Below are 26220 nucleotides of genomic sequence, written 5' to 3'. Positions count from 1 at the left end.
CTCTCTCAGCAGTGGAATAATGTGTTGCCTGTATTCTGCTTCTGTGAGCTGTCTGACCATGCCATTCTGCAGTAGTTGAAGCTTCCAGACCAGATACAAGGGCAGCCCCACCTAAAGTGTGTTACAGTAAATAAGCCTTTGGGTTACCAGTGCTTGGACCACTGTGGTCAGGTTGTCATGGTCTAGGAATGATTGTAGCTGGTGCCAGAGGCGGAACTAGCTGCTCCAGCACCTGGAGTTGCACACATGCTGTGCACCCAGGGGCAGGGCGAGCATCCCACGGGGGTGGCGTGGCAATGTCACCCCCCCCCCAGGGATGACACCCGGGGCAGCCGCACCCCCCGCACCCCCTTCCTCTGCCAGTGGCTGGCGCAGTAGCTGGAGCTGGTAAAAACACACACACACTTTGCCACAAAGGTCACTTGGGCCTCTAGTAAGAGAGATGAGCCAAGGAGTACCCTTGAAAATGTATCTGTCCCTTCGGATAGTGGGGCCACCCGATCCAGGACAGGCAGTTGACCTATCCTCCAGTCACAGTTAACCACCCACCCACAAGGCCTCCATCTTTTCAGGATTCAAGCTCTGTTTACTGACCCTCATCCAGTCCACCACTGCATCCATGCACAAGTCCAGGACTTGCACGGTGTCTCCTTTAATCAGATGCAATGGAGAAATAGAGCTGGATATCATCAGTATACTGATGACAGCTTGCTGCAAAGCTTCAACTGACTGCTCCCTTCATCTTCGTTATAGATGTTGGGTAGCATTGGGACAAAAAGTGCCTTGTGGCTCCCTGTAGTGAGAACAGCAAGGGTCCAAAGAGCACACTCCCATTGCTACTTTCTGGACATGATCCCTCAAGTAGGAACAGAGTCACTACCACACAGTGGCACTGATACCCATTCCACTTAGTAAGTCCAGAAGGTTATTGAACGGTACTGGAAACCATTGAGAGATCGAACAGAAGGAGCATGGTTGCACCCCGCCTTATCCTCCGTAAATTTATCTAGGAGAGCATAACCTTCCTTCATGTCCTAGCAACTAAGATATCCCAGTTTTACTCTCGCGCTGGTGTATGATATTAAAGGAACAGACTGCCTTTAAGAGCTGCGCCAAGGTCGTCTCTAATCAGCATCAGTTTTCTAGCAGGAACTTTTCTTTTCTCCAGTTTTGAGATTAGAGTAATTCTAGACAAGGAAACAGTGCTATAAAGAAGAAGAAGAAATAGGACTCTTTAAAAAAGAAATCCAAAGGTTTGTGTTTATATGTTTTGCAGCTGGTGTCAGTTTTGCGAGAAGTGAGTTACCTTGGGCCAAGCCAGACTGGGAAGATACCAGAGGCAGCAGCAGAAATCTTTTCTTCCAAGGAGTCCTTCCGGAAGCTGGTAGCCAACCTAGACTTGATGGTCACCTGGTACAATAAAATCCTGCTCACAGTTCTGGAGGTGGAATACCCCCTTGTACAGGACCAGCTGCAGGAGATTGATAGTCAGTTGAGAGAGGCAGAAGAAACATTGAACTGGAAAACAGAAGGTAAGAAGTACCTCTGTAATAGGTTCCGTGGAACCTGGCAGGGATGAAGGTGTCCAGAAAAGCAAATAAATAAAATAATTTGAGGCCCAGATTTCTCTTCCTTCATCTAGGCCATCTCTTGGCCCAAAGTCCTACTGATTCTGGTTTGAATGCTGTAAATTGCAGTCTTCTTCCTGTGGATGTACTCATGGTAGGAATGCTACCTGGATTCTCTATGGCAATTCAGTAACCAATACACTTTTAAAATTATCTGGTTTGTTTCTGGGTTGTCAATTAAATGCTTGTCGACTTTCTCTCCATTGGTGTTGAAAGGGCTTTGGGAACATGTTTCACGACTAGTTGACGGTGTGCGAGATCTTGAGCAAAGAATCCAGAAAACCAAGGACAACATTGAGGAAATTCAGAATATCATGAAAACTTGGGTCTTCCCAGTTTTTGAAAGAAAAGATGGGAAGAAAGAATCTCTGCTGTACTTAGATGGTCGACATGAACGACTGGAGAAACACTATCGACTCATCACAGATTCGGGGCATAAGATCCATTTACTAATCAAGGTTGAGTTTTTTTGTTTTTTTACATAAATTATAATGGGGATTCTCCCAGGAAATGCTATCTGCAATTATTTATTTTCCATCAGAATTGGCCATAAATGGCTAATGTCAAAGGGGCTGTCTGGTTTTCCCTAGGGGCATGAATAAGTCAGACTGTTAAATTGCTATCACCTTGCTGTACATTGACATCTGCATTCAACATGTTGCTCAGCCTATACAGGCAACGACTGTTTTAGGCATGCCCGATATGTGCAGCTATGTTGAATTCCTCCCCAGGTGTTGCAAGTAGTGTATTCCAGCAGGCTGTTGCCACTAGAACTGGTATATTCTCCAAGTATTTATAAATACTAATAACCTTTTGAACTATGAAGTCTGTGTAGCCTTAGTAACCTGCACACAGGCTGAGAATATTAGAACGATGTAAGACAACAGGAGAAATACAGGTAACTGGTTATTATGGGACTGTCTGACCTTTTGTTAATGCTGAAATGTTGAGATCACCTTCATTTGATTGTGGCTTCTATATATTTAGGAAAACTTGAGACTATTTGCAGCAGATCCAACTTCTGATATTTGGAAAGCTTATTTGGAGCATGTGGATGAGATTGTCCTTGATGGATTCTTTAATGTCATTGAATGTTCACTGAAGTACCTTTTGGAAAACACAGGTGAACTTGTCCTTGCTCACGCAAGCTACTTATCAATTTATCTAGGGTAGGAGGGTGGTTCTGTTGCTATTGGGATTATGTGGGAGTAACAGAAGTAGGGAGAGAGAGAGAGAGAGAGAGAGAGATTGGACACAATATACAATCACTGAAAGCAAGTAAGATATTTGTCCTGTAAAAGCTGCTCACCTTCCTCTGCATCTTGATTTATTTACTGTTGCATTTTAAGGATGTTGTATTCTCACCCTGGGATCTTTCGCTAGAAATGCCACAAATAAATTAATTTACTTTGCTGATGGTAAAAATAATGCATTCAAATCAAAAAGTATGTTTCTGTCATTGCTATTATGCCGGTGCCTGTCTGTTTCTCTATATTCATTAGTAATTTCCATTGGGGAGGTTGGTAAGAACTGTCTGAAACTTAGTCCACCTTCTTATGCTGTCTTACAGATTCCAAGGCAGGCCTTGCTCCTCTCTTCAAAGTGCAGCTGGATTTGTCTGTTCCAGAGATGATATTCCGTCCTTCTTTGGATGCTGGTGCCTCTGATGGTTTTTATGATTTGGTTGAGGCTCTTGTCAATGATATATATCGAGTGTCTTCCCTGGTTCCCAGGCTTGCAGACCACAGCACTTTCTCCCATTATCAGGTCTTTAACCTTGGCCAGCTGTTGTCCTTTTTTGTATCTGGGTGATTGTTTTCAGTCCTGTTTAATAACCCAGCTTTGTACTTATTTTCTCTTCAGGATGACATGGAGGAGATGTCTGAACTTGCTGACATGCGCCACATCCTAATGGATCGCATCCGGAAGATGATGTCAACTTGTTGTGACTACCGCAGCTCTTTTGACCACTACTCATATCTCTATGTGGATGACAGGAAAGAATTCATGCGCCAGTTCCTGTTGTACAGCCATGTCCTCACTGCAGAGGAGATAGAGGCCCATGCTGAGGATGGTGTCCCAGAGAGCCCCCCTACACTGCAGCAGTTCAAAGAGCAGATAGACTCTTACGAGAAGGTCTATGAGGAAGTGAGATGCCTGGAGCCAGTCACTGTATTTGACAGCTGGATGAAAGTTGATGCCCGCCCCTTCAAGGTGTCCCTTCTGAAGATAATTAAGAAGTGGAGCTTTATGTTCAAGCAGCACCTCATTGATCATGTGATTCACAGGTATTATTGTTTTGCTGTTGCACCACTTACTGTATTTTTCGCGCCATAAGGTACACCTGACCATAAGGCGCACCTAGTTTTTAGAGGGGGAATTCAAGGGGAAAAAAATATTTAAAGGGAGCGCTGAGCAGAGCTTGTGGGGCTGGCGGGGGAAGCCCGGGTCCCCCCCCCCCCCAGCCCCAGGGACCACACATTCGCTCCATAAGACGCACAGACATTTCCCCTTAGTTTTTAAGAGGAAAACAGTGCATCTTATGGAGCGAAAAATATGGTAAATAGTCTTTAGGATTTGTGTGATTCCTGTTTAAGGATAGAAGAAAGGCCACACAACAGTGAAGTTATTAAAGTTAGCCATCTAAACCCCATTTTAAAAATTGTGGAATTGTGATTCCCTTTGGCTATACAGGGTTGGCAGAACTAGAAATGACTCTTACTTTGCTTCTTCCTGTTATTTGCTTTAGGGGTGGGAGCTGGAAACCTGCGGCCTTCTAGGTGTTGCTGCACTACAATTTCCATCATCCTTGACCCGTTGGCCTTGTTGGCTGTAGCTGTTGGAAGTTGGAGTCCAGTATTATTTGGCGGGTCACAGGTTCTGTACTCCTGCTTTTTTAAGTGGTAGGGCTGCTTAATATTCACAATCCTCAACATGTTTTCAATGTATGTTCTCTTTCACTGCCTTTAGTTTGGCTGACCTTGAAGAGTTCGTAAAAGTTGCCGAGATTGGTTTGAGCAAAACGGTGGAGAGTGGAGATTATGAGGGCTTGGTGGAAGTTATGGGCCACCTATTGGCCGTTAAAGATAGACAGACCAGCACTGATGAGATGTTTGAGCCCTTGAAACAAACAATTGAATTGCTGAAGATCTATGAGCAAGAATTGCCAGGGGAAGTCTATAAGCAGCTGGAGGTAGGTGGAAACATGCTGCTAGTATGCAAATGCGTGGATAGATTAAAAACTGAACTACATTCATCTGTGAACAGAGTTATCCTCAGAACACATGCTCATTAGGTATGCAGCACATGTAGGAAGATTGCTTTGATAGATGGAGGATGCAAGAAACTGTTGGGAGGGTTAGTCTAATTCCATAATGTAAAGTTTCATATTTTTCATTTACATGACCCAAGCAAATTTTCAGGGAAGACTCAATCTTACAGCACTGGGGGAACTATAAAGAGGTGGAACTGATCAGCATCTGGTTAGGAAGTAACCAACTCTCTGAGCTTTTTTCTGCAGGAAGAGTGGACTAGAAATACACTGTATGTGGGGACGCGGGTGGTGCTGTGGTCTAAACCACAGAGCCTAGGGCTTGCCGATCAGAAGGTCGGCAGTACGAATCCCCACAACGGGGTGAGCTCCTGTTGTTCGGTCCCAGCTCCTGCCAACCTAGCAGTTCAAAAGCACGTCAAAGTGCAAGTAGATAAATACGTACCCCTCTGGTGGGAAGGTAAACAGCATTTCTGTGCGCTGTTCTGGTTTCACCAGAAGCTGCTTAGTCATGCAGGCCACATGACCTGGAAGCTGTCTGCAGACAAACATCGCCTCCCTCAGCTAGTAAAGCGAGATGAGCGCCGCAACCCCAGAGTCATCCGCGACTGGACTTAACGGTCAGGGGTCCCTTTACCTTACAGTATATGCAATGTTGTGCAAAACAACCTTCCCCTCCTCCCATGCCCTCCCAATCTGTTCCAGAGGATTCCCCAACCCTCCAAAGAATATTTGCAGAGCACACAGGGAGAGAAGAAAGGGAAGTTTTGTTGCATAGGTAGAAGTCCCTTTCACTTGTGAATGAACACTGTTGAATACAATCCATAATCTACTATTTTGGGGGAAAACGTTTTGTCTGTACATTTGTTTTCTATAATTTGGCCGTCTCCCAAGATACTGTTGTAAAACCTGGCACAAGAGTACTTGAAGTGGGGAGTGGGTGGTGGGTCTTTGATGTTTGGATGCTTGGTGCCATTTAGAATCAAGATGGGGACCAAAATGTAATTTTGATGTGACTTCACCTAATTTTTGGCATGACTGGTCCAAACTCACAAATTATACAATCCATTTAAAATTTTTGGTTTCTAAAAACTCTCGGGCACTGCTGAACTCTCTCACTAGTCTACTATATATTTGGTAAAGTGGTTTGTCTGTCTGTCCATTAATTTGTGTTCTATACATTCAGACATCTCTTGAGATATAATTGCCAAACTTGGCACAAGAGTTCCTGAGGTTAGGGTGGAGCTCTTTGGACTCTGGCTGCTATTTTGAATCAAGATAGCTAACTGAAATGTGGGTTTAGTGTGTCTTCACCGTTTTTTGGCTTAGGTTCAGCTGCCTCTAAAGATATTGTTCCCAAATTCGGCACAAAGGTTCCAGAGGTAGGGATGGGGTTTTTGGTTGATGTTTGGATGCCAGGGGCCATTTTGAATCAAGATGGCAGACAGAAACATGACTTTACCCGACTTCGGGTGTGATGGGCCCAAGCTTGCAAATTATATTATCTATTTATGAAACACAGTAGTTTTTGGTTTCTACACAATCTCAGGCAGTGCTGGGCACTCCCAAATAGTACTTATATGAAAATAATAAATCCTAGTTGCACACCTCAGTGTGATTACATCACATAATAGCTCCACTGAAGTATTTGGGAAGTATTCTGGAATAAGCAATTTGAATGTTACACCTTGCGTCTGGAGCCCTAAAGCAAACTTACTTGGAAATAAGTACCATTGAGATCAGTGAGATTTGCTTCTGAGAAATGTGCCTAGAATTGGACTGCAAATCATTGCTGTCCATTTAATTTTGTTGCACTTCAGCTGCTGAAATGCCACTGTTTAAGCCTGTCTTGAGATGCTTTTAAAAATATTTTGTACAGACACTGCTGAATTTTAGCTTAGGCTCAGTATTTTATTTTTATCTATTACTATTCTTGAAACACTTGCTTTCACCTATTAATGCAATATTTTATTTTTATTCAGTGTTCTTCTTGAAACATGCATTTTCACCCATTAGCATTCTAACAACTTTTAAGTGGGTTGGGGATTCAAAAGCTTCAATTGTACTAGCCTATTGAGCATGGGGACACGGGTGGCGCTGTGGGTTAAATCACAGAGCCTAGGGCTTGCCGATCAGAAGGTTGGCGGTTCGAATCCCCGCGATGGGGTGAGCTCCCGTTGCTCGGTCCCTGCTCCTGCCAACCTAGCAGTTCGAAAGCACGTCAAAGTGCAAGTAGATAAATAGGTACCGCTCCGGTGGGAAGGTAAACAGCGTTTCCATGCGCTGCTCTGGTTCGCCAGAAGCGGCTTAGTCATGCTGGCCACATGACCCGGAAGCTGTACGCCGGCTCCCTCGGCCAATAAAGCGAGATGAGCGCCGCAACCCCAGAGTCGGTCACGACTGGACCTAATGGTCAGGGGTCCCCTTTACCCCTTTACTATTGAGAATGCAGGTATGGTCCTTAATAACTCAAGACCATGACAAATACATTCCTCATCTTCATATAGGACTAAAATAATTCTTTTGGCATGTCACCAGTGGTCTCCAAATCAGGGGAGCAGGGGAAGGAACAATAATGAAATAAGGACAATGTCTTGATAAGCAAGGGATAATGTTGCCGATTATATCCTGGCAAAATAATTATCACGGTCTTGCTGTTGCAAACCTAAAATTTGGTGTGTTCCAGCAGTGTGTGCACGCTATACACAAACAGGCTGGAGACAGGTTAGTTCAAGTTGAGGTTGCTCTCTGCCAGCATCTTTCTTTGTTGTAATCTCAATTTGCTTCTAGGAGCTGCCAGAAAAATGGAGCCACGTGAAGAAGCTGGCAATAACTGTGAAGCATCATGTAGCTCCTTTGCAGGGAAATGAAGTGACCGTTCTCCGCAAGAAGTGTGCTGTGTTTGATGTGGAGCAACATAAATTCAGGGAACGATTTCACCAACAGGCACCATTCAGGTTAGAGCGGATAGCAGGTGTAAAAGGTGGAGGACTTGTGTGTTCTTCAGTGGCAGTGTTTACCGTTTCATCTCGGCTACCAAGGAAAGATAAAATCATCCAAATAACAAAGGCCACTAATAGAACAGTTCCCTACAGTAGCATACTATTATTATGATATCTCTTGTGCCCTTGGTGCCCAACTCTTGACTGTGAAAAACAATAATCTTTGCTTACCCTTTTTTCAGTAGGAGCCATTGAAGAGGGAATATTTATGTATGTTTAAGCCTGTAGCATGGATGGTTTGCATTGCCATTTTTTGCACCCTACAGTGAGGTCACAAGTATGATGCATTGTTGGTGAAAACATTGATCTGTCCTTGACCTTTTCAAGCCACTGCTAGAAGTGAAAATTCTAAGTTGATGATATGACCTGAGTTGGCGACCACCTCATCTTTGCCTTCTCAGTCAAAAACTTCTTCCCCTTTCTCTTCTCAGACATGCGTGTTTGGTTATTCTGTTACTTATTTTCAACAGCTGTCTACTTTGCCATAAAAGAAAAATAAATCAAGGCAGCAAACAACATGATAGGAAATTAAAAGAGTATCAGACAATAAAATGCATGCAATTAGGCTAAAACAACAATAAACTCGGAATTCAGTGTGCTGGTGGGGGAACCTGTGCATCAAAAGGAGTGCTGTGATGAGGCTGAGCTTCCTTTCTTAACGTCAACATCAGAAAGCCCCTATCCCAGGCATCCCCAAACTCGGCCCTCCAGATGTTTTGGGATTACAACTCCCACCATCCCTAGCTAACAGGACCAGTGGTCAGGGATGATGGGAATTGTAGTCCCAAAACATCTGGAGGGCCGAGTTTGGGGATGCCTGCTGTATCCTGTGGCTCAACCATGGGATGGAGGAGGAACAGGGCCTTAGAGGATTATCTCAACAATTAAGCTGAGAGCCAACATGACACAGTGGTTAGAGTTTCTAGGCTGAGCCCACAGGGCCGTACAAAGGATCCTGCAGGACCAAACCATAGGGCTATGTAGGCCAACATCTTCTCTACTGCACCCCCACCCCAGGCACTGGCAAATATGTCCTCCTTTTTGCTCTTTAAAATATGGCAACCCTACCAGAAGGGTTGAGCAGCACAGCTCAGCTTGCTTCAGGTCATGTTAGATCTGGCATAGGCAAACTCAACCCTCCAGATGTTTTGGGACTACAACTCCCATCATCCCTAGCTAACAGGACCAGTGGTCAGGGATGATGGGAGTTGTAGTCCCAAAACATCTGGAGAGCCGAGTTTGCCTATGCCTGTGTTAGATTATGAGAGACTATAGAAGCTGAATGTCACTTTTGGGTGACCTTTTTAAAATTTGTTTTTGCCTTTTATTGTCTCTCATTTTATGGTCTAGGGCAGGGGTCAGCAACCTTTAAGACAAAAAGAGCCACTTGGACCCGTTTCCGAAGAAAAAAATACTGGGAGCCGCAAAACTCGTCATTATAAAAATAACATTTTTGTCACTTTTTATTATTATTTCTTTGTTTGACCCCTCAGAATTACTCCTCCTCATAGAAATCAATGTTAAATTAACAAGTTACCTTTTTGTGTGTGTGTGTTCTTCACTTCCCTTCAAAACAGTGACCAGCGTACATGCCCCCTTTCAATGCAGTGACCAGCGTACATGCCCCTTACAGTGTAGCAGGCGGGCGGGAAGGTGACGTTGGTTCGGTGCGTGACTAACGCACGCACCGCCCCCATGCGACGTCACAGCCAGTACAGCGCCCGCCACAGTGGGGAGTGTCGGGGCGCACAATGCGCCTCCTCCCCTCGCTAGTATCCGCCCCGGAGCCACGGCAAAGGTGTAAAAGAGTCATGACTGAATGCAGTTTAAAATTTGCTTCCTAGGTTTGACGCAATAAATCCCTACCAAATGCTGGATGCATCCCACACAGAGCTTATGCAGATGGAAGTTACCATGACCTCAATTTATGAGGCAGCTGATTTGTTTGAAGTCAATGTTCCAGAATACAAACAGCTCAAGCAGTGCCGGAGGGAAGTGCATATTCTTAAAGAACTCTGGGATATGATCTCCATAGTGATCTCTAGCGTGAATGACTGGGAGACTACGAAATGGAGGGATATTAACATTGAAAACATGGAGCTGGAGTGCAAGAAGTTCGCCAAAGACACACGGAGCCTGGATAAGGAAATGAGGGCCTGGGATGCTTTCTCCGGGTTGGACAACAAAGTGAAAAACATCCTGACATCTCTGAGGGCTGTGTCAGAACTGCAGAATCCGGCCATCCGAGAGAGGCATTGGAACCAGCTGATGCAAGCAACAGGTGTGCAGTTCACCATGGACGCAGACACCACACTGGCAGACCTGCTTAAACTCAACCTGCATAACTTTGAGGATGAGGTGAGAAGCATAGTGGACAAAGCAGTTAAAGAGATGAGCATGGAGAAGGTTGTGAAAGAGCTGAAGACAACCTGGGCCAGCATGGAATTCCAGTACGAACCTCACCCCCGCACAAATGTCCCCCTGCTGAAATCTGATGAAGAGCTCATTGAGACCCTTGAAGACAACCAAGTCCAGCTGCAGAACCTGATGACATCCAAATACATCGCTTTCTTCTTAGAGGAAGTGTCTTTCTGGCAGAGAAAGTTGTCAACGGCAGACTCTGTCATTTCCATCTGGTATGAGGTTCAGCGGACTTGGTCTCATTTGGAAAGCATATTCATTGGATCGGAAGATATCCGGGCACAACTTCCGGAGGTAATAAAAACCCTGTCTGCTTTCTACAGGAAAGGGCCGAGGGTGATTCTCCATTCTTTAGGGAGCATTTACCTCAGGGAGGCTGCTGTTCTGGGAGTCCTGCATAATTGTTCAAGGTACTCCATGGCACTGGCTCCCAGTACAGATTATGTGAGCTGCAATTACAGAATAGTTCCCTCCCCTACCCACAGACCCTAAAAAGCATGTGTTGGACTGCTGCTGTTTATTATTTAGGGGAGAGCCCGCCTACAGGCTGGTTTACTATGGCATCCCGATACTTGTGTCATGGTTGGGGATCTCTAATAAAGAAGTATCAGCACTCCGCCCAAGTTCAGTTCCCAGGATTCTTTAGTGGAGGAGTGACTTAACGTGTTAGTGTCAGATGTTTCTGGATTGCGACTCTCATCACCCCTGATTATTGGCCCTGCTGGCTGGAACATCTGATGGGGCACAGCTTAGCTATCCCTGTTATCCCTGTTTTAGGGGAAGTCAATGTAGCGGAAGTGACACAAAAGTAATATAAATAGTGTATTTCACTCCTGCTAATGAAGGTGATGGAAATGAAAAAAGTTGGTCTACCATGTTGAACTGTTCTGTAGAAATCTCTTGTGCTAATAAGAAATGACCGGGCTGAGAGGAGTGATGAGGTATTCAGATATGCTGGGTTATATCCTCCAGTCATGTAGGAAGGCAGAGAATACATAACAAACTTTTGGACCAGCCTTGTTACCCTAAGCTTCCTGCCCTGTCTTTTACAAGGCCCCTCTGCTTCCAGGCCTCCTTTATGCCTCTCCTCTCACCCACCTCGGCCCTCCTGTCCAGAGTGCTCCACAAAGTCAGTGGGGAGAGAGCCATGGCCCCCTTGAAGGCCCCACATAGGGCCCGGAGCCTTTGAATCTCAGAAATCCTCCATTATCTGACCTCAGGCTTTTCCTCAACCATCAGATCAACTTTCCTAGGGCACCATTGTCTACCCAGATTTAAACTGGCTGCACCTAGCTGCCTGGCTACTGAAAGGGGATATACTGGAGCTGAGGGATATATGGAACGGCAGCAGGACCTTCTGTCTTTCTTGTCTTCCATAGGATTCCAAGCGTTTTGAAGGAATTGATGTTGATTTCAAAGAGCTGGCATATGATGCTGAAAGAACCCCAAATGTAGTGGAAGCAACCAACAAGCCTGGCCTTTATGAGCAACTGGAAGATATCCAAAGCAGGTAGGCAGGACTCGCATGGCAGAATGCTATTCCCGGTTAGGAATGGATCCTTTAAGTTCCTTTTGCATGTATGTAATGGAAACTCTGGTTTTAGTTAATCATAAATGTTCTACATCTCTTTAAGAGCCATTCTGAGGACATTAAATTGATGAATTACACAGAATTAGCAAAGTTAACAGACAAATTACATGAAAAGGGCAACAGTGACTTTTAAAAAGAATAGGAACCCTTTACAATTTACTTACAGAAACAAAAAAAAGAGATGGACTCAATGGCAGGCTTTGAATAAACATTCACAACTTTATTTAAGTAGAATATGATGAAAGATAGCAATAACATGTATAGTTATTTAACATGCAGAAGATAACAAGTAATGTAATAAACCAGAAAGGGAAGATGAGGGAAGTCAATGGGAGGGTGGGGATTGTAAAATATAAAATTTGGATAATTGTATTGTAATTTGTTGTAATAAAGAAACCCAGAAAAAATGTTTAAAAAAAAGAGAGCCATTTTGAGGACATTCAGGCTGTTTCACGCGTTATATTCTGAAACTGTGCTCTTAAAATGTGCAGTGGCACTGCCAGAAAGTAATATGTGTGCAACCATCTCAAGCAGTCCACTGTGTGCATATTAAAGGTGCATATGCCAGACAACAGGGATTGGTTGTGGCTCTGATGTGCACAGGTGGCAGAAAACACATATTTGTAACCCATGAAAGCAGTGAAGCTTCTCCAAAAAGCGCCTCCCCTCCCAAAGTTAGCAAGACGAAGTATGTGCTTCTTCTAAAGGTATGTTTGTTTTTCTTAATTTTCTGCACTTTTATATATGTTAAGTGTATGCACATTCTTTTGTGCTTGATTTTGCCAGGTTGTCTTTGTGTGAAAAAGCTTTGGCGGAGTATTTGGACACCAAGCGGTTGGCATTTCCTAGGTTTTACTTTATTTCCTCTGCCGACTTACTGGATATTCTTTCGAATGGCACCAACCCGCAGCTGGTAAGACACCTCAGCTTCTTTTCTACCTATGGAAATGGCTTTTGTTTTGGTAGAATGTGCTTGATTCAACTGTGAGGTACTTGCTGTAGAAAGGATCAGTGCTTTGTTTGTGACCTTGACCATATAAGCCTTCCTTTCGAGAAGCAGCAAGTCTTTGAAACACCACTAGATGGCAGCATCTACATCCTGTACTGGTTTTTATAAAACTGTTAAGTATAATTTGTGCATCCTTTTCACAAAAGGAGAGAGGCAAAGGGCTTACCCAGGTGTCAGAATGATTGCAGATGAAGGCTTTTATTGAGTGCTGGGTGCAAAGATTCAACTGCCTAATACTTGCAAGCCTCACAGGAACTCTGCCGATCTTTCTGCTGATTGATGCCAGTCCAGACTGAAGTAGCAGAATCAACACAGCAAAGTCCAAAGCTGAAATTACATTGTGATTCCCTCATCCCCACTTTTTGGGGGTGCCTCTTCCTTGGCATTGCTTTCTCATGCTCTTTTCAGGTGGGGTAGGAAGAGCTTCTGCCTGGACAGGAATAAGGAATTCACAGAGATTGAAGGAGAGCAGTGCACTTTAAGGTTTTTGTTGTTGTTAAAAGAACCCTCAGGACGTAATGGAGGGATTGGGGGGGGGGGGGACCCGTGGCCCTTCAGAATGGCTGTTCTCATTTATTTACTTTAAAGGAATCTTTACACAAATACATATGTGCAGCATACAGCAATACAAAACAGGAAGACACTAAAGGAGCAAGGAATAGACGGGATGGTCTTGAGCTGGTTTGTGACTTGTTTGCTATGTGTTAACCTGCAGGTCCATCCAGTTTCGGAGTGGCGTTTTTCTGATTTGTTTTCTTTTTTTTTTAAAAGGACGCATCCTTTAAAAACCCAGCGCACTTTTATTGAAGAGGAAACAAAAATTTTGAAACAGTTAAAGTACAGGGTAACTTGCAGTGTAAGCTGATTTCACTTATGCGATTGCAACTTTATACGGGCAGCAGGAAAATAAGAGAGTGGAGGGAAACCTGCTGTTGAAGGAGCTTTTAAAGCCCTTTGCCTTGCTTATGGGGCTCTGGGATGCTCTGAGAACCCTTCAGAGGTGGTCAGGGCAAAGCCTGCTTGATACAGGTAGGGATGGGTCATGAGTGGGAGAGGTCTGGTTCCAGGGTTTCCTGGCTTTATGCAATTTTGAGTTTATTAGTGGACCTTCAGAACTGAACCCTCACGTAGGCTATGAGTTACCTGTACTTACAGGATGTCCCAAGGGCTGCTTGTCTTCTTTCGTTTTAACAATTTCTAACGGCTCATCGCAAAATGCTAGCTCTTCTTGGAGAATTGCACAGAGCAGAAGATGGCATCTCCCTTTGTATTGATGGAGTGTACATATATCCATGAGGTTCATCCAATGACATTCTAGCCCCCTGAAATAATAGTAACAACAACAACAACATAATACAACACTGTCCCCACACCCCCTTGGCCTTTTCTTCCATGCTTGCTGTTTTTTACTGTGTTTTTACTGATGATGGTTGCCTCTGTCCCTGCAGGCCATGACTCTCTTGCCATATAGAAATGTATATTTAATATGCAGAACACACATAGTAAAAACCCGTTGGAAGGTATAGGAGGACATACAGGTGGCAAGGAACTCCAGTGATGCTAATCCAATCACTGCTTCCATCCTGGCAGATGACCTGCCAGTTACATTTGTGCTGGACTCTCTGGCTACCCAGTGCAAACAGCCAGAACATATTTGAGAATTCGGAGAACTGAGACTCATGTTTCTTTCAAGTGCTATGAATGCCTCTTTTGCTTAGCACAGGCGTGGGGATCTTTTTCAGCCAGAGCACCACACACTCCAGAGGGCAGCCTTTCAGAGGCTTCATTCCAGTGGCGGATAGGGGCCAGAGGAGAAAAAGTGGGTGTGGCAAGGGATGCGATTCTTACTTTTGTACAGTAGGCTACGTGCAAAAGTCAAAAGTTTCTATATCCCCCCCCCCCAATACATACACATCTGCAGTGTTAATCAAAGCAAATGAGGCATAATCACAGTTTGAGGAAATCATATTCCAGCAGGGAAAAGCACTTAGGGGGAGTGCAGATTGGAACCAGAGGTGTTGTCTCCTTGAAAGAGGGGGTGTAAGTTGAGGATAGTCCTGAGGGTCGGGTAAAGACCCCTTGCTCTGAGGTTCTCCACCCCTTTAGGGCTTCAAGATGACAAAGCAGGACAGAGTCCTACGTCCATTCCTTGTTTGCCAGTGTGGATGAATCCCCTTCTCCCACAAAAACTATATTAAAAAGAAAAAGGAAGGAATTTGGTCTTGTAGCATACCAAGTGAGCACTATGGGTGTTTGAGTACCACTTGTTTAGTGCTTGTCAAAGTACACCTGGAAAAAGTATATTGTGATGAGAGAAGAATGGTGGATTGGGTGAAATGTCGCCATACTTAACACATTTATACCATCAGTATCACAGGCCTACACCATTTAGAGGTCTGCACCTGTTAAACTGGATTCTAAGCAATTGCGGGCTTTATATAACTAACTGCTTCTGCACACAGAAAAAAGCAAAAAAAGGCATTGATTTCTTCCAGCGCAGAATCCTTCTCAGCTACTTATTGGGCTCAGAACTTCAATTTGATCAATGCCTCGAACACAGCAGAAAACACGGGAAAACACAAAGGAAAACATTGCCTTGAAAAGCTCACTGATATAGGAGGAATTATTTGAGCTGTGTCTGTTATTCCTATTTAAAGCGATTTGCTGTAAAATCAAAATAAATGTCAAGTAGAATCAAATATGGATAAACCTGTGGCCTTTCCATTGTTGTCTCTGAGCTCTGTCTGCTGATTCCAGGAGGAGGATTAAATACACAACAATTTTATCTTAGTGGGCCTAGTGTTGGACTTGCAATGATTTAAGTGCAATTGAAAGCTTTAGGGGACAAGTTGGTAGAGAATGAGAATGCTTTATATACAGTTTATCAAATGGAAGGAGAGATGTTTTGTACATAAAAGGAGCTTTCAGGATTGAAGTGAGCTGGTTCTGTAAGCTGCTGAATGCCAATTATGGCTGTTGGGCATTGCACAAAACTTAGGTTTCTAAGAGAAAGAGCATTAACTAAAGACAATGAACAATAAATGTAAGATGTCTTCCTCTTTGACGCAGGGGTCCAATGGTACTATTTTTAAAGGCAGCAGCAAGAGAATGTGGGTTCATAGATGGTATCCTCCTGTGTCTTCCTAACTGTGGCCCATTATTCTTGGAAGCAATATGGAAAAGTGCTGTGTGCTCTAGCTGCATGGTGCTCAGTCCTAATTGTATACATATATATATTTTGCAGGTCCAGCGACATCTTTCAAAGCTCTTTGATAACATGGCCAAGATGAAATTTCAGGTGGATTCAGACCAAAGTTCGACCAAGCTGGGCTTAGGGATGTACAGCAAAGAGGAGGAATATGTTAACTTCAGCGAGCCATGCGACTGCAGTGGACAGGTTAGGGTGATGTCAAGAAACCCATGTACCTTCTGTGAACAAGGTCTATGCCTGTGGTTTTTGTTCAGACTATAACAGAGCATTTCCTATTTGGCACACTGAATGGGTGCTGTAAACAGGTTGCCTTGTGATGTACCTACTCTGGTTACACGATTCAAGCAAAAATGAAAGTTCAGTCAGCCTAAGAGTTCTCTGTACAATTTGAGCCTATTCTGCATGGATTGAGGTGACATTAGACTCAGTATTACTTACTTACTTTTTTATTTGATGCCTTACACCTGAGCAATCACAAGGCAGCTTACAAACAGTGAGCACGGGAAAGCTGAAACAGAAGAACAAAGCAATGCAATTTTAAAACGTATTTTATCCTTCAAAATACCTATAACATTTTGTTACAACAGCTGATGAATTATGCACAACAGAGAATATAACTTGTGAGCAACAAAACAGTTACCATCAAATGCCTTGGGAGTAGAGGAAGGTCTTTATCTGGCACTGAAAATATATTAATGACAGTGCCAAGTGAGCCTCACGGGAAAAAGCATTGTATAGGTGGGGGGGCCACCACTGAAAAGGCCCTCTCCCACTTCACCATGACATCAACTGATCATTTCTGAGTCTGGGCAGGCTCTTGTCAGAGTGGTGCTATGAATGGTTTGGGGGTCTTGAGCGATATAAGGTTTTATAGGTTAAGACTAGCACTTTGAATTGAGCTAGGAAACATGTTGGCAGCTGCTGAGGCTGGACCAGGATCGATGTAATATGGTCATACTATCTGATCTCCATTATTACTCTGGCCACTGCATTCTGCAGTAGCTGCAGTTTATAAACAGTCTTTAAAGGTAGCTCCACATATAACACATAGCAGTAATCTAACTTGGAGGTAAAGAAGCCAAGTTTACCTCTGAAGCTAAGTTATCCCTATTCTCATACGATAGCTGAAGCTGGTAGGGGGCACACCATGCTACTGAGGCCAGTGGCAGTAATGGATCCAGGATAGCTCCTAAGCTATGAACCTATTCCTTCAGGGTGGAGTTTTGACCCCATCCAGGACCAGTTGAACACCACTCGTTTGGTTAGAAGACCCACCGACTCAGCATCTAGACTGGGTTTCAATAAGTTGGCCTTCATTTAGAACGTTATTGTGGTCAAGCACTGGTTCAACGTACCAAAGCCTCACCTGCAGAAGAGGAAAATGAGAAGCAGAGCTATGTGTCATCAGCATATTATGGCAGTGCACTTCCAAACTCCAGATTATCCCACTCAGCAGTTCCATGTTAGATGTTATGCCAGGGGTCAGCAAACTTACTGTGCCTTGGGCCAGTATCTCCAGTGCCGATCGCGCAGTGGGCCAGAGGGTGGGGGAGCACGTGCCCATACGTGTGCTCACACACTATTTCCGGTGCACTTCCGGGTCGGAGGAGCACTGGAAATAGCTTGTGTGCATGTGCACGGGCCTTCTCCGACCCGAATGTGCACCCGAAATAATGCTTGTGCATGTGCAAATAACGCTTGCGCATGTGCACAAGCTATTTCCGGTGCTCCTCCAACCTGGAAGTGGGCAGCTGTGCAGCGCAGCTCCGGTAAGAGCAGGCAGTGGGTGGCGAGGGTCACCGCAGGCCGGATAAACGAGTCCCTCGGGCCTTATCCGGCCTGCGGGCCTTAGTTTGGGGACCCCTGTGTTATGAAGCAAGGAGGACAAGATATAGACTGTTGTGGAACTCCAAACCGGAGAGTCTGCAGGACTGGGCAGTACTACCAAAACCTCCTAGAGTTGGCCATCCAAGTAGAGCAGAAACCCTGCAAAGCAGTAGCTGCCAACTCCAGAAGGACACCTTGGTCCAGATAGGGTTAGAATCATAGAATCATAGAGTTGGAAGAGACCACAAGGGCCATCGAGTCCAACCCCCTGCCAAGCAGGAAACACCATCAGAGCACTCCTGACATATGGTTGTCAAGCCTCTGCTTAAAGACCTCCAAAGAAGGAGACTCCACCACACTCCTTGGCAGCAAATTCCACTGTCGAACAGCTCTTACTGTCAGGAAGTTCTTCCTAATGTTTAGGTGGAATCTTCTTTCTTGTAGTTTGGATCCATTGCTCCGTGTCCGCTTCTCTGGAGCAGCAGAAAACAACCTTTCTCCCTCCTCTATGTGACATCCTTTTATATATTTGAACATGGCTATCATATCACCCCTTAACCTCCTCTTCTCCAGGCTAAACATGCCCAGCTCCCTTAGCCGTTCCTCATAAGGCATCGTTTCCAGGCCTTTGACCATTTTGGTTGCCCTCCTCTGGACACGTTCCAGTTTGTCAGTGTCCTTCTTGAACTGTGGTGCCCAGAACTGGACACAGTACTCCAGGTGAGGTCTGACCAGAGCAGAATACAGTGGCACTATTACTTCCCTTGATCTAGATGCTATACTCCTATTGATGCAGCCCAGAATTGCATTGGCTTTTTTAGCTGCCGTGTCACACTGTTGGCTCATGTCAAGTTTGTGGTCAACCAAGACTCCTAGATCCTTTTCACATGTACTGCTCTCAAGCCAGGTGTCCCCCATCTTGTATTTGTGCCTCTCATTTTTTTTGCCCAAGTGCAATACTTTACATTTCTCCCTGTTAAAATTCATCTTGTTTGTTTTGGCCCAGTTCTCTAATCTGTCAAGGTTGTTTTGAAGTGTGATCCTGTCCTCTGGGGTGTTAGCCACCCCTCCCAGTTTGGTGTCATCTGCAAATTTGATCAGGATGCCCTTGAGTCCATCATCAAGTTGTTGATAAAGATGTTGAATAAGACCGGGCCCAAGACAGAACCCTGTGGCACACCACTAGTCACTCTTCTTCAGGATGAAGAGGAACCATTGATGAGCACCCTTTGGGTTCGGTCAGTCAGCCAGTTACAATCCACTGAGTGGTAGCATAGTCAAGACCGCATTTTACCAGCTTCTTTACAAGAATATCATGGGGCACCTTGTCAAATGCCTTGCTGAGATCAAGGTAGGCTACATCCACTGCGTTCCCTTCATCTACCAGGCTTGTAATTCTGTCAAAAAACGAGATCAGGTTAGTCTGACATGACTTATTTTTCAGAAATCCATGCTGACTATTGGTGATCACAGCATTCCTTTCTAGGTGCTCACAGACTGTTTGCTTAATGATCTGCTCCAGAATCTTCCCTGGTATTGATGTCAGACTGACTGGGCGGTAATTATTTGGGTCCTCTCTTTCCCCCTTTTTGAAAATAGGGACAACATTTGCCCTCCTCCAGTCTGCCGGGACTTTGCCTGTTCTCCAGGAATTCTCAAAGATGACTGCCAGTGGTTCTGAGATCACATCTGCCAGTTCTTTTAATACTCTTGGATGCAGTTCATCTGGCCCTGGAGACTTGAACACATCTAAACTAGCCAAGTATTCTTGTACTATCTCCTTAGTTATTCTGGACTGTGTTTCCTTTGCTGAATCATTTGCTTCAAATTCTTCAGGTCGGGCATTGTTTTCTTTATCGGAGAAGACTGAGGCAAAGAAGGCATTGAGGAGTTCAGCCCTTTCTGTGTCCCCTGTTTGCATTTCACCATCTTCTCCTCTGAGTGACCCCACTGTTTCTTTGTTCTTCCTTTTGCTACGAACATACCCATAAAAGCCTTTTTTGTTGCTTTTAACCTCTCTAGCAAGCCTGAGTTCATTCTGTGCTTTAGCTTTTCTGACTTTGTGTCTACACGTGCTGGCTATTTGTTTGAATTCCTCTTTGGTGGTTTCCCCCCTTTTCCATTTTTTGTACACATCCTTTTTTAATCTTAACTCAGTTAAAAGTTCTTTAGATAGCCACCCTGGCTTCTTTAGGCACCTTCCATGTTTCCGTCTCTTTGGTATTGCCTGACGTTGTGCTTTTACTATCTCCCTCTTAACAAACTCCCAGCCATCATGAACTCCCTTTCCTTTTAGTATTACTGTCCATGGGATCTCACCCAGCACTTCCCTAAGTTTTATGAAGTCGGCTTTCTTAAAGTCAAGAAATTGAGTCCTAGTATGCTTGGCTTCTCCTTTCCGCTGTATAGTAAACTTCAGAAGAGCATGATCACTCGCGCCTAATGATCCTTCCACTTCTACCCCACTAAACCAGGTCATCAACATTGGTTAGGACCAGATCTAAAATGGCTGTTCCTCTTGTTGCTTCTCCCACTTTCTGGACAATGAAGTTGTCTGCAAGGCCAGTGAGGAATCTGTTTGACCTTATGCTCTTGGCTGAGTTTGACATCCAACAAATATCCGGGTAATTGAAGTCCCCCATTACTATTATCTCCCTTCCTTTTGCATGCTTGGCCATCTGTTCCAGGAAGGCATCATCTATGTCCTCCGTTTGGCTTGGGGATCTATAGTAAACTCCCACAATGAGGTCACTGTTATTCTTCTCTCCCTTAATTTTGACCCAAATGCTCTCACTTTGGCTTTGAGGTTCTAAATCTTGGATCTCTTCACAGGTATACACATCCCTGACATATAACGCCAATCCTCCTCCTTTCTTGTCTGGTCTGTTTCTCTGAAATAGATTGTATCCCCCCATTATTACATTCCAATCGTGGGACTTATCCCACCAGGTTTCAGTGATGCCTATTATGTCATATTTAGTTTGCTGTACCAAGAGCTCAAGCTCATCTTGTTTATTTCCCATGCTTTGCGCATTAGTGTACAGACATTGAAGTCCATTAATCATTCCCCCGTGTCTCTTACAGTATTTAAGGATTTTTTCCTCCCACCACTAGGTCTTCGTGCTATTTGCTCCATTTGATCTATGACATTTGGATGATCATCTTCATCAATTGATAGACTCCTACCTTCAGGAGCACTGTCTCCCTCCCCCACATTAGTCAGTTTAAAGCCCTCCTGATGAGGTTTCTGAGATTTTTGGCAAAAACATTTCTCCCAACCGTTGTGAGGTGCAGCCCATCGCTTGCCAGAAGTCCATCTTCAAGAAACTGCAGTCCGTGATCTAAGAATCCAAACTGTTCCTGTTTACACCATTTGCGAAGCCAGCTGTTCACTTCCACTATTTTTCCCTCTCTCCCTGGGCCACGTCGTTCAACTGGGAGGACAGATGAGGTGACAATTTGTGCATTTAATTGCTTCAATTTCCTGCCCAGAGCCTCGTAGTCTCTTTTGATCTTCTGGAGGCTATTGCTTGCAGTGTCATTGGTTCCCACATGAACCAAGAGGAAGGGGTATTTGTCAGTGGGTTTTATGATTCCTTGCAGTCGTTCAGTTACATCTTGGATCTTAGCCCCGGGGAGACAGCACACTTCCCGAGACATCTTGTCAGGCCCACAGATCACTGCTTCTGTTCCCCTCAGTAAGGAATCCCCTATCACCACTACACGCCTCCTCTTAGGTTTGGTCGGGGTTCTTCCGTGTTAAGCAGAGACCCCTGCCTGAAACCCTGGAGAACTGTTGCTAGTCAGTGTTAACAATACTGAACCTACATGGACTTAATTCTGAAACTTGTTTATGAATATTGTCACTTATATCCTGAACCCAGCACACCATATATTCATTTACTTGCTCCAGTTAACCATAATTCCATAATACCTTACACATATATGTGTGTATAATATGGATAGAGAGATGTTTATCAAACCTCTTTTCAAATTATGTTACCTCCTTTAACTGACCAGTGAGCAATTCCACAAAAAGCAGACAAACCATCTGATTTTTTAAAATTTAAACCGTGAGAGATGTTCACTCTCCTTTTTTAATTTCACTGCTTGATGAAAACCTATTTTCTGATACCATATCCTTAGATCTAGATCCCTATAACTCTTCACTTATGTAAATACCCTTAATACACATGTATTTTTCGACCGTGATATTGTCTCTTGGTAGAAAAATGCATTTATGTATGAAGTGACCCTGATGTTAATATTATACGGTGAGCATGCAAGAGGAAAGGCTGTTTTTAAAAGTAATTTATTTATAACCCGATTCATCTTGAATGGTTACAATTTTGTGGGCGGGAAATAAGCATAAAACCCCACTGTAATAGAATAAATAGAATAAAGCAAGAGGTCAACTTCAAGCAGGAAAATAAATCCTGCAAGTTTGCCCTTCTGGCCACCCAAAAAGGCAAGTCTTTCAGAAGAAGAAGGACCGCAGCTTAGTAGCAGAACATAGGCCTTGCACCCCAAAGGTCCCAGGCTGAACCCCAGCATCTCCAGGTAGAGCCATCTGAAGCCCTGGAGAGCTACTGCCAGTCAGTGTCAGTTATACTGAGCTGGATGAGCTAGTGTTCTAGACTTTAAAAAGTGCTTAGGTTCACGCTTTGGGCACTTTCCAGTGGGAGAGTTTTTATAACGAAGAATGTCCCTCTTTGTATTTTGCTGTTTTAAGCATAGCATGAAGATGGAATGGTGGTGAGGTGCTTCTAGGGACAACAGGGGACAAGACAAGTTGGCTCTTGCCTCTTGCCTTGAGCAGCAATCTTTTTTTTTTTGTAGTTTCAGGGAGGGAAGAACCACCACCTCCAGAGTGAGTAACGCTTGGTGGTAATTTCCCCCTGGGTTCCTCTTCTCCCCTAGGTGGAGAGCTGGCTGAACCGTGTGTTGGACCACATGCGGGCCACCGTGAGACACGAGATGACAGAGGCTGTGATGGCTTATGAGGAAAAGGCAAGGGAACAGTGGCTTTTTGACTACCCAGCACAGGTACTGCTCTGTTTCCTCTTCAGATGAACAATCCGTGGTGTGTAGGGTGGGCTAAGCATGGTTCTGGGGCAAATCCCATTTTATGCCTTCTTAGCTTGAGTAGCTGTCATTTCTGCTGCACCTGGGACTGCAAATATAATGTTTTGAGTGCATTATACAAATGTGACACTAGATGGTGAGCTAATGGTGAATTCCTTTTTTGAAAAAAGCATTTCACAGCGTTTTTTAAATATATGTGTAGATTCAGCCCTGGTGGTCGGTCTTGCGATAACTGACCCGTGGTAGCCATTCTCTGAACATCAGCAAACAGGGAGTTGCTTGCACAGAATTTAGTTGCAGGTAAAACAAGCAACAGTGACAGAAATGGAAAAGCCCAATATACCCAAAGGCCTGGGCAAATTTCACCTGCTGCTGAAATTACAGCAGTATCCTGGTGAGACACACTTCAGAGCAGAGGACATTTCAAAGATGAGGGGCCACCACAGAGGATCTTCCCACAGGTCTTTAACCCCACAGAATCTCATTAGATATAGGGACCCTCAGGACTTTAAACCTTCAATTAGGCCCAGAAGATAATAGGAAACTAGTGCATTTTTTCCAGATTTGATGGGCAGTGTTAGAAACTGAGGTATGAAAGCTAGGAGCTAAATGCTACCTTAACACAACGGAATGTCTAGGCGCACTTTTTTAATAACCAAAATACAAAGCTGAAAATGAATGAACTGCAGCTGAAATAATATTCATTTTTCACATGGTCTAGTCCTTCCCCTGCACACCCCCCTAAAATATTCTTAAGAGGGTCTCTTCTCCAGTCTTCAGAGAGTAGCTGGAAGTGGGGAGGCAGAAACAGGTCCTCCTTTCCTTCCACTCCGCAGTTTTAATCTGAAATCTTAGGTCCAGTGCAGCGCCCAGAGCTCAGAAACAGCTCGCAAAACGCACGTGGAACAATGGGAGTTTCAAAGCACTGTCAGTGCTCTGGGGCACCCGCTTGCACCGTGGCTGCGAAATTCTCATCAGATGCTGCTTCTGGTTGTTAAGCCTCAATTGCTTACCAGAGTTCAGAATTGAAGTGCAGCCTAATGGATCGTTGGGAAGTAGGAGTCCTATGGAAGCTTCCTGTAAAAAAACAAACAAAAAAACCCAACGGCTTCTGTAGTCTGAAAAGAACATTAGCACATGAGCCTTTCTGTGGGGTAAAGCCAGTGGGAGAATGAGGAGCTTGCATATCTCAGATCTTTGCAAACTGGGTGAAAAAGGCAGCGACTGCCCTGGAATAAACAATGGCTAACAGTAAAGCATTAACAGTTGAACTTCTTATAATTTTCCACCCTCTGCAAACACTCGCTCCAATTTAATAGCTTCTGAGCTGGGTAAGTGCTTTAAGAATTGGGTTGCCAGTGACTAAAGATTATCAGATGGTTTTACAGCTCAGAGGATTTTAGTTTTGCTATAAAAGAAGAAAGAAAATCCATTTTCTCCATATGTAATAAATAGAAGCTTGGAGGACATGGCTTTGTCTTTTTTTAAAAAAAAAATTGAGTGGTGGTTGTTTTTCCAGTATGGAAATCAAAATTTTATTAAGAATTTTGACACTGAAAAAAAATATGGATGGTATTTCTAGGCCACAACTTTTCACCAGTTTTTGTTTTTTTAAGAAGTTGGAAATATTTTTGCTTCGGAACCATTTGCAAAGCTTTATTGGCATAGGTCTTTTGCTTACCCTCATTTATGAAAAAGCACCCCTTCCTGATGATTTATTTTGACTTGCAATATTTGTTAACCTACCGTTTCTATCTTTTGACCTTTAAGTGGCAATAATTCTATATATCACATTTTTATGGCTTCTCATAGATTACCTAATGCAGGTGGCCAGTGGGGATGTTTTTGGGATCGGCAATGTTTAAATCCCAGGTTTTATTCTAGGCCATGACTGCATGATCTTTTGTGGCCATAACCCTGTGGGAAGGTATGGCCTTTGAGGCATCTTTTTACTTCAGGGTAATTGCAATTTATCTTCTTCCTTTGGTGGATTTTTCATTTGATGAGTTGCCATCTCCTGGGAACATTTGCCCATTAAAGTGGGAAACACTGGTTAATGCTGGAGAGAGTGTAGTGATGGAAAAAAAACCAATCTGTCCCAGCTTATGTTTCAGAGAAAATTCCTGAAGTATCTCTGGACTTATTCATCTGTAGCAATTTTATACAATAGCGGAATACAGTACAGTGGTACCTCGGGTTACATACGCTTCAGGTTACATACGCTTCAGGTTACAGACTCCGCTAACCCATAAATATTACCTTGGGTTAAGAACTTTGCTTCAGGATGAGAACAGAAATCGTGCTCTGGCGGCGCGGCAGCAGCAGGAGGCCCCATTAGCTAAAGTGGTGCTTCAGGTTAAGAACAGTTTCAGGTTAAGAACGGACCTCCAGAACGAATTAAGTTCTTAACCCGAGGTACCACTGTACTCCTGTAGTAAAGCATTGTATCACAAGACGAAATCCTTGTAGCCTTTTCAGGAATTATCCACAAATGTATTTTTGGTGTCTTTTTGTTTCCTGACACAATTTTTTACCACATATTTCTTCTTCTATGAATGAAAAAAAAATCATTTTGGGATGAATTCAGCATCATGCTAAGAAGATTATTACTATTATTATTTATTGAATTTATATACCACCCTATACACAGAGATCCCTCTGTTAGGGCAAATATTTTGGGTTGCTGGACAGAATAACCCCCCCATCTCCTTCCCTATCCTGGATGCTGTTCCACGGATTCTCCTGACCCCTCTGACACAATTCTGATGTGTGTGGGGGGGGGGCAGAAGTAGAGGGAAGGAAAACTCTGTTGCTGAAGCAGAAGCCCCTCCACAGGGCTTCCATTGACAGCACTCATTACAGTGGTACCTCGGGTTAAGTACTTAATTCGTTCTGGAGGTCCGTACTTAACCTGAAACTGTTCTTAACCTGAAGCACCACTTTAGCTAATGGGGCCTCCTGCTGCTGCCGCGCCGCCGGAGCACAATTTCTATTCTCATCCTGAAGCAAAGTTTTTAACCTGAAGCACTATTTCTGGGTTAGCAGAGTGTGTAACCTGAAGCGTATGTAACCTGAAGCGTATGTAACCCGAGGTACCACTGTAGTTGAATCCCACCCCTTAGACTCTTGTGGCCTAGAAATTTATTTCTAACTTTGCAAAGTATTCAGAGTTTCT

At 44.0% G+C, this 26220-nt stretch overlaps 1 protein-coding gene and 1 long non-coding RNA gene across 2 annotated transcripts in view; one reads left to right on the top strand and one right to left on the bottom strand.

The window, feature by feature from the left end:
* The window catches only part of DNAH9 (dynein axonemal heavy chain 9), a gene marked incomplete at its 5' end in the record, with an annotated part of 193033 nt that overhangs the window by 19208 nt on the left and 147605 nt on the right, over nucleotides 1-26220 (top strand). Inside the window, 12 exons of the mRNA XM_080993517.1 lie at nucleotides 1277-1532; nucleotides 1845-2086; nucleotides 2616-2751; nucleotides 3199-3395; nucleotides 3492-3916; nucleotides 4599-4821; nucleotides 7690-7856; nucleotides 9746-10616; nucleotides 11702-11832; nucleotides 12700-12826; nucleotides 16167-16319; nucleotides 22881-23006. Coding sequence (XP_080849643.1) covers nucleotides 1277-1532; nucleotides 1845-2086; nucleotides 2616-2751; nucleotides 3199-3395; nucleotides 3492-3916; nucleotides 4599-4821; nucleotides 7690-7856; nucleotides 9746-10616; nucleotides 11702-11832; nucleotides 12700-12826; nucleotides 16167-16319; nucleotides 22881-23006 — 3054 coding nt within the window. The remainder of the gene's footprint in view (nucleotides 1-1276; nucleotides 1533-1844; nucleotides 2087-2615; nucleotides 2752-3198; nucleotides 3396-3491; nucleotides 3917-4598; nucleotides 4822-7689; nucleotides 7857-9745; nucleotides 10617-11701; nucleotides 11833-12699; nucleotides 12827-16166; nucleotides 16320-22880; nucleotides 23007-26220) is intronic.
* LOC308470735 lies at nucleotides 12837-17486 on the bottom strand. The gene is made up of 4 exons (XR_013982613.1): nucleotides 17222-17486; nucleotides 16576-16641; nucleotides 14066-14244; nucleotides 12837-13352 (listed from the first exon to the last, which is right to left on the bottom strand). It is a non-coding gene; the product is annotated as an uncharacterized lncRNA (long non-coding RNA).

Source organism: Podarcis pityusensis (genome assembly GCF_964106645.2).
Source record: "Podarcis pityusensis genome assembly, chromosome: 2".
Lineage (NCBI taxonomy): Eukaryota > Metazoa > Chordata > Lepidosauria > Squamata > Lacertidae > Podarcis > Podarcis pityusensis.
The sequence above is the reverse complement of the archived record's forward strand: the minus strand, read 5'-3'. Positions and strand labels throughout refer to the sequence as shown.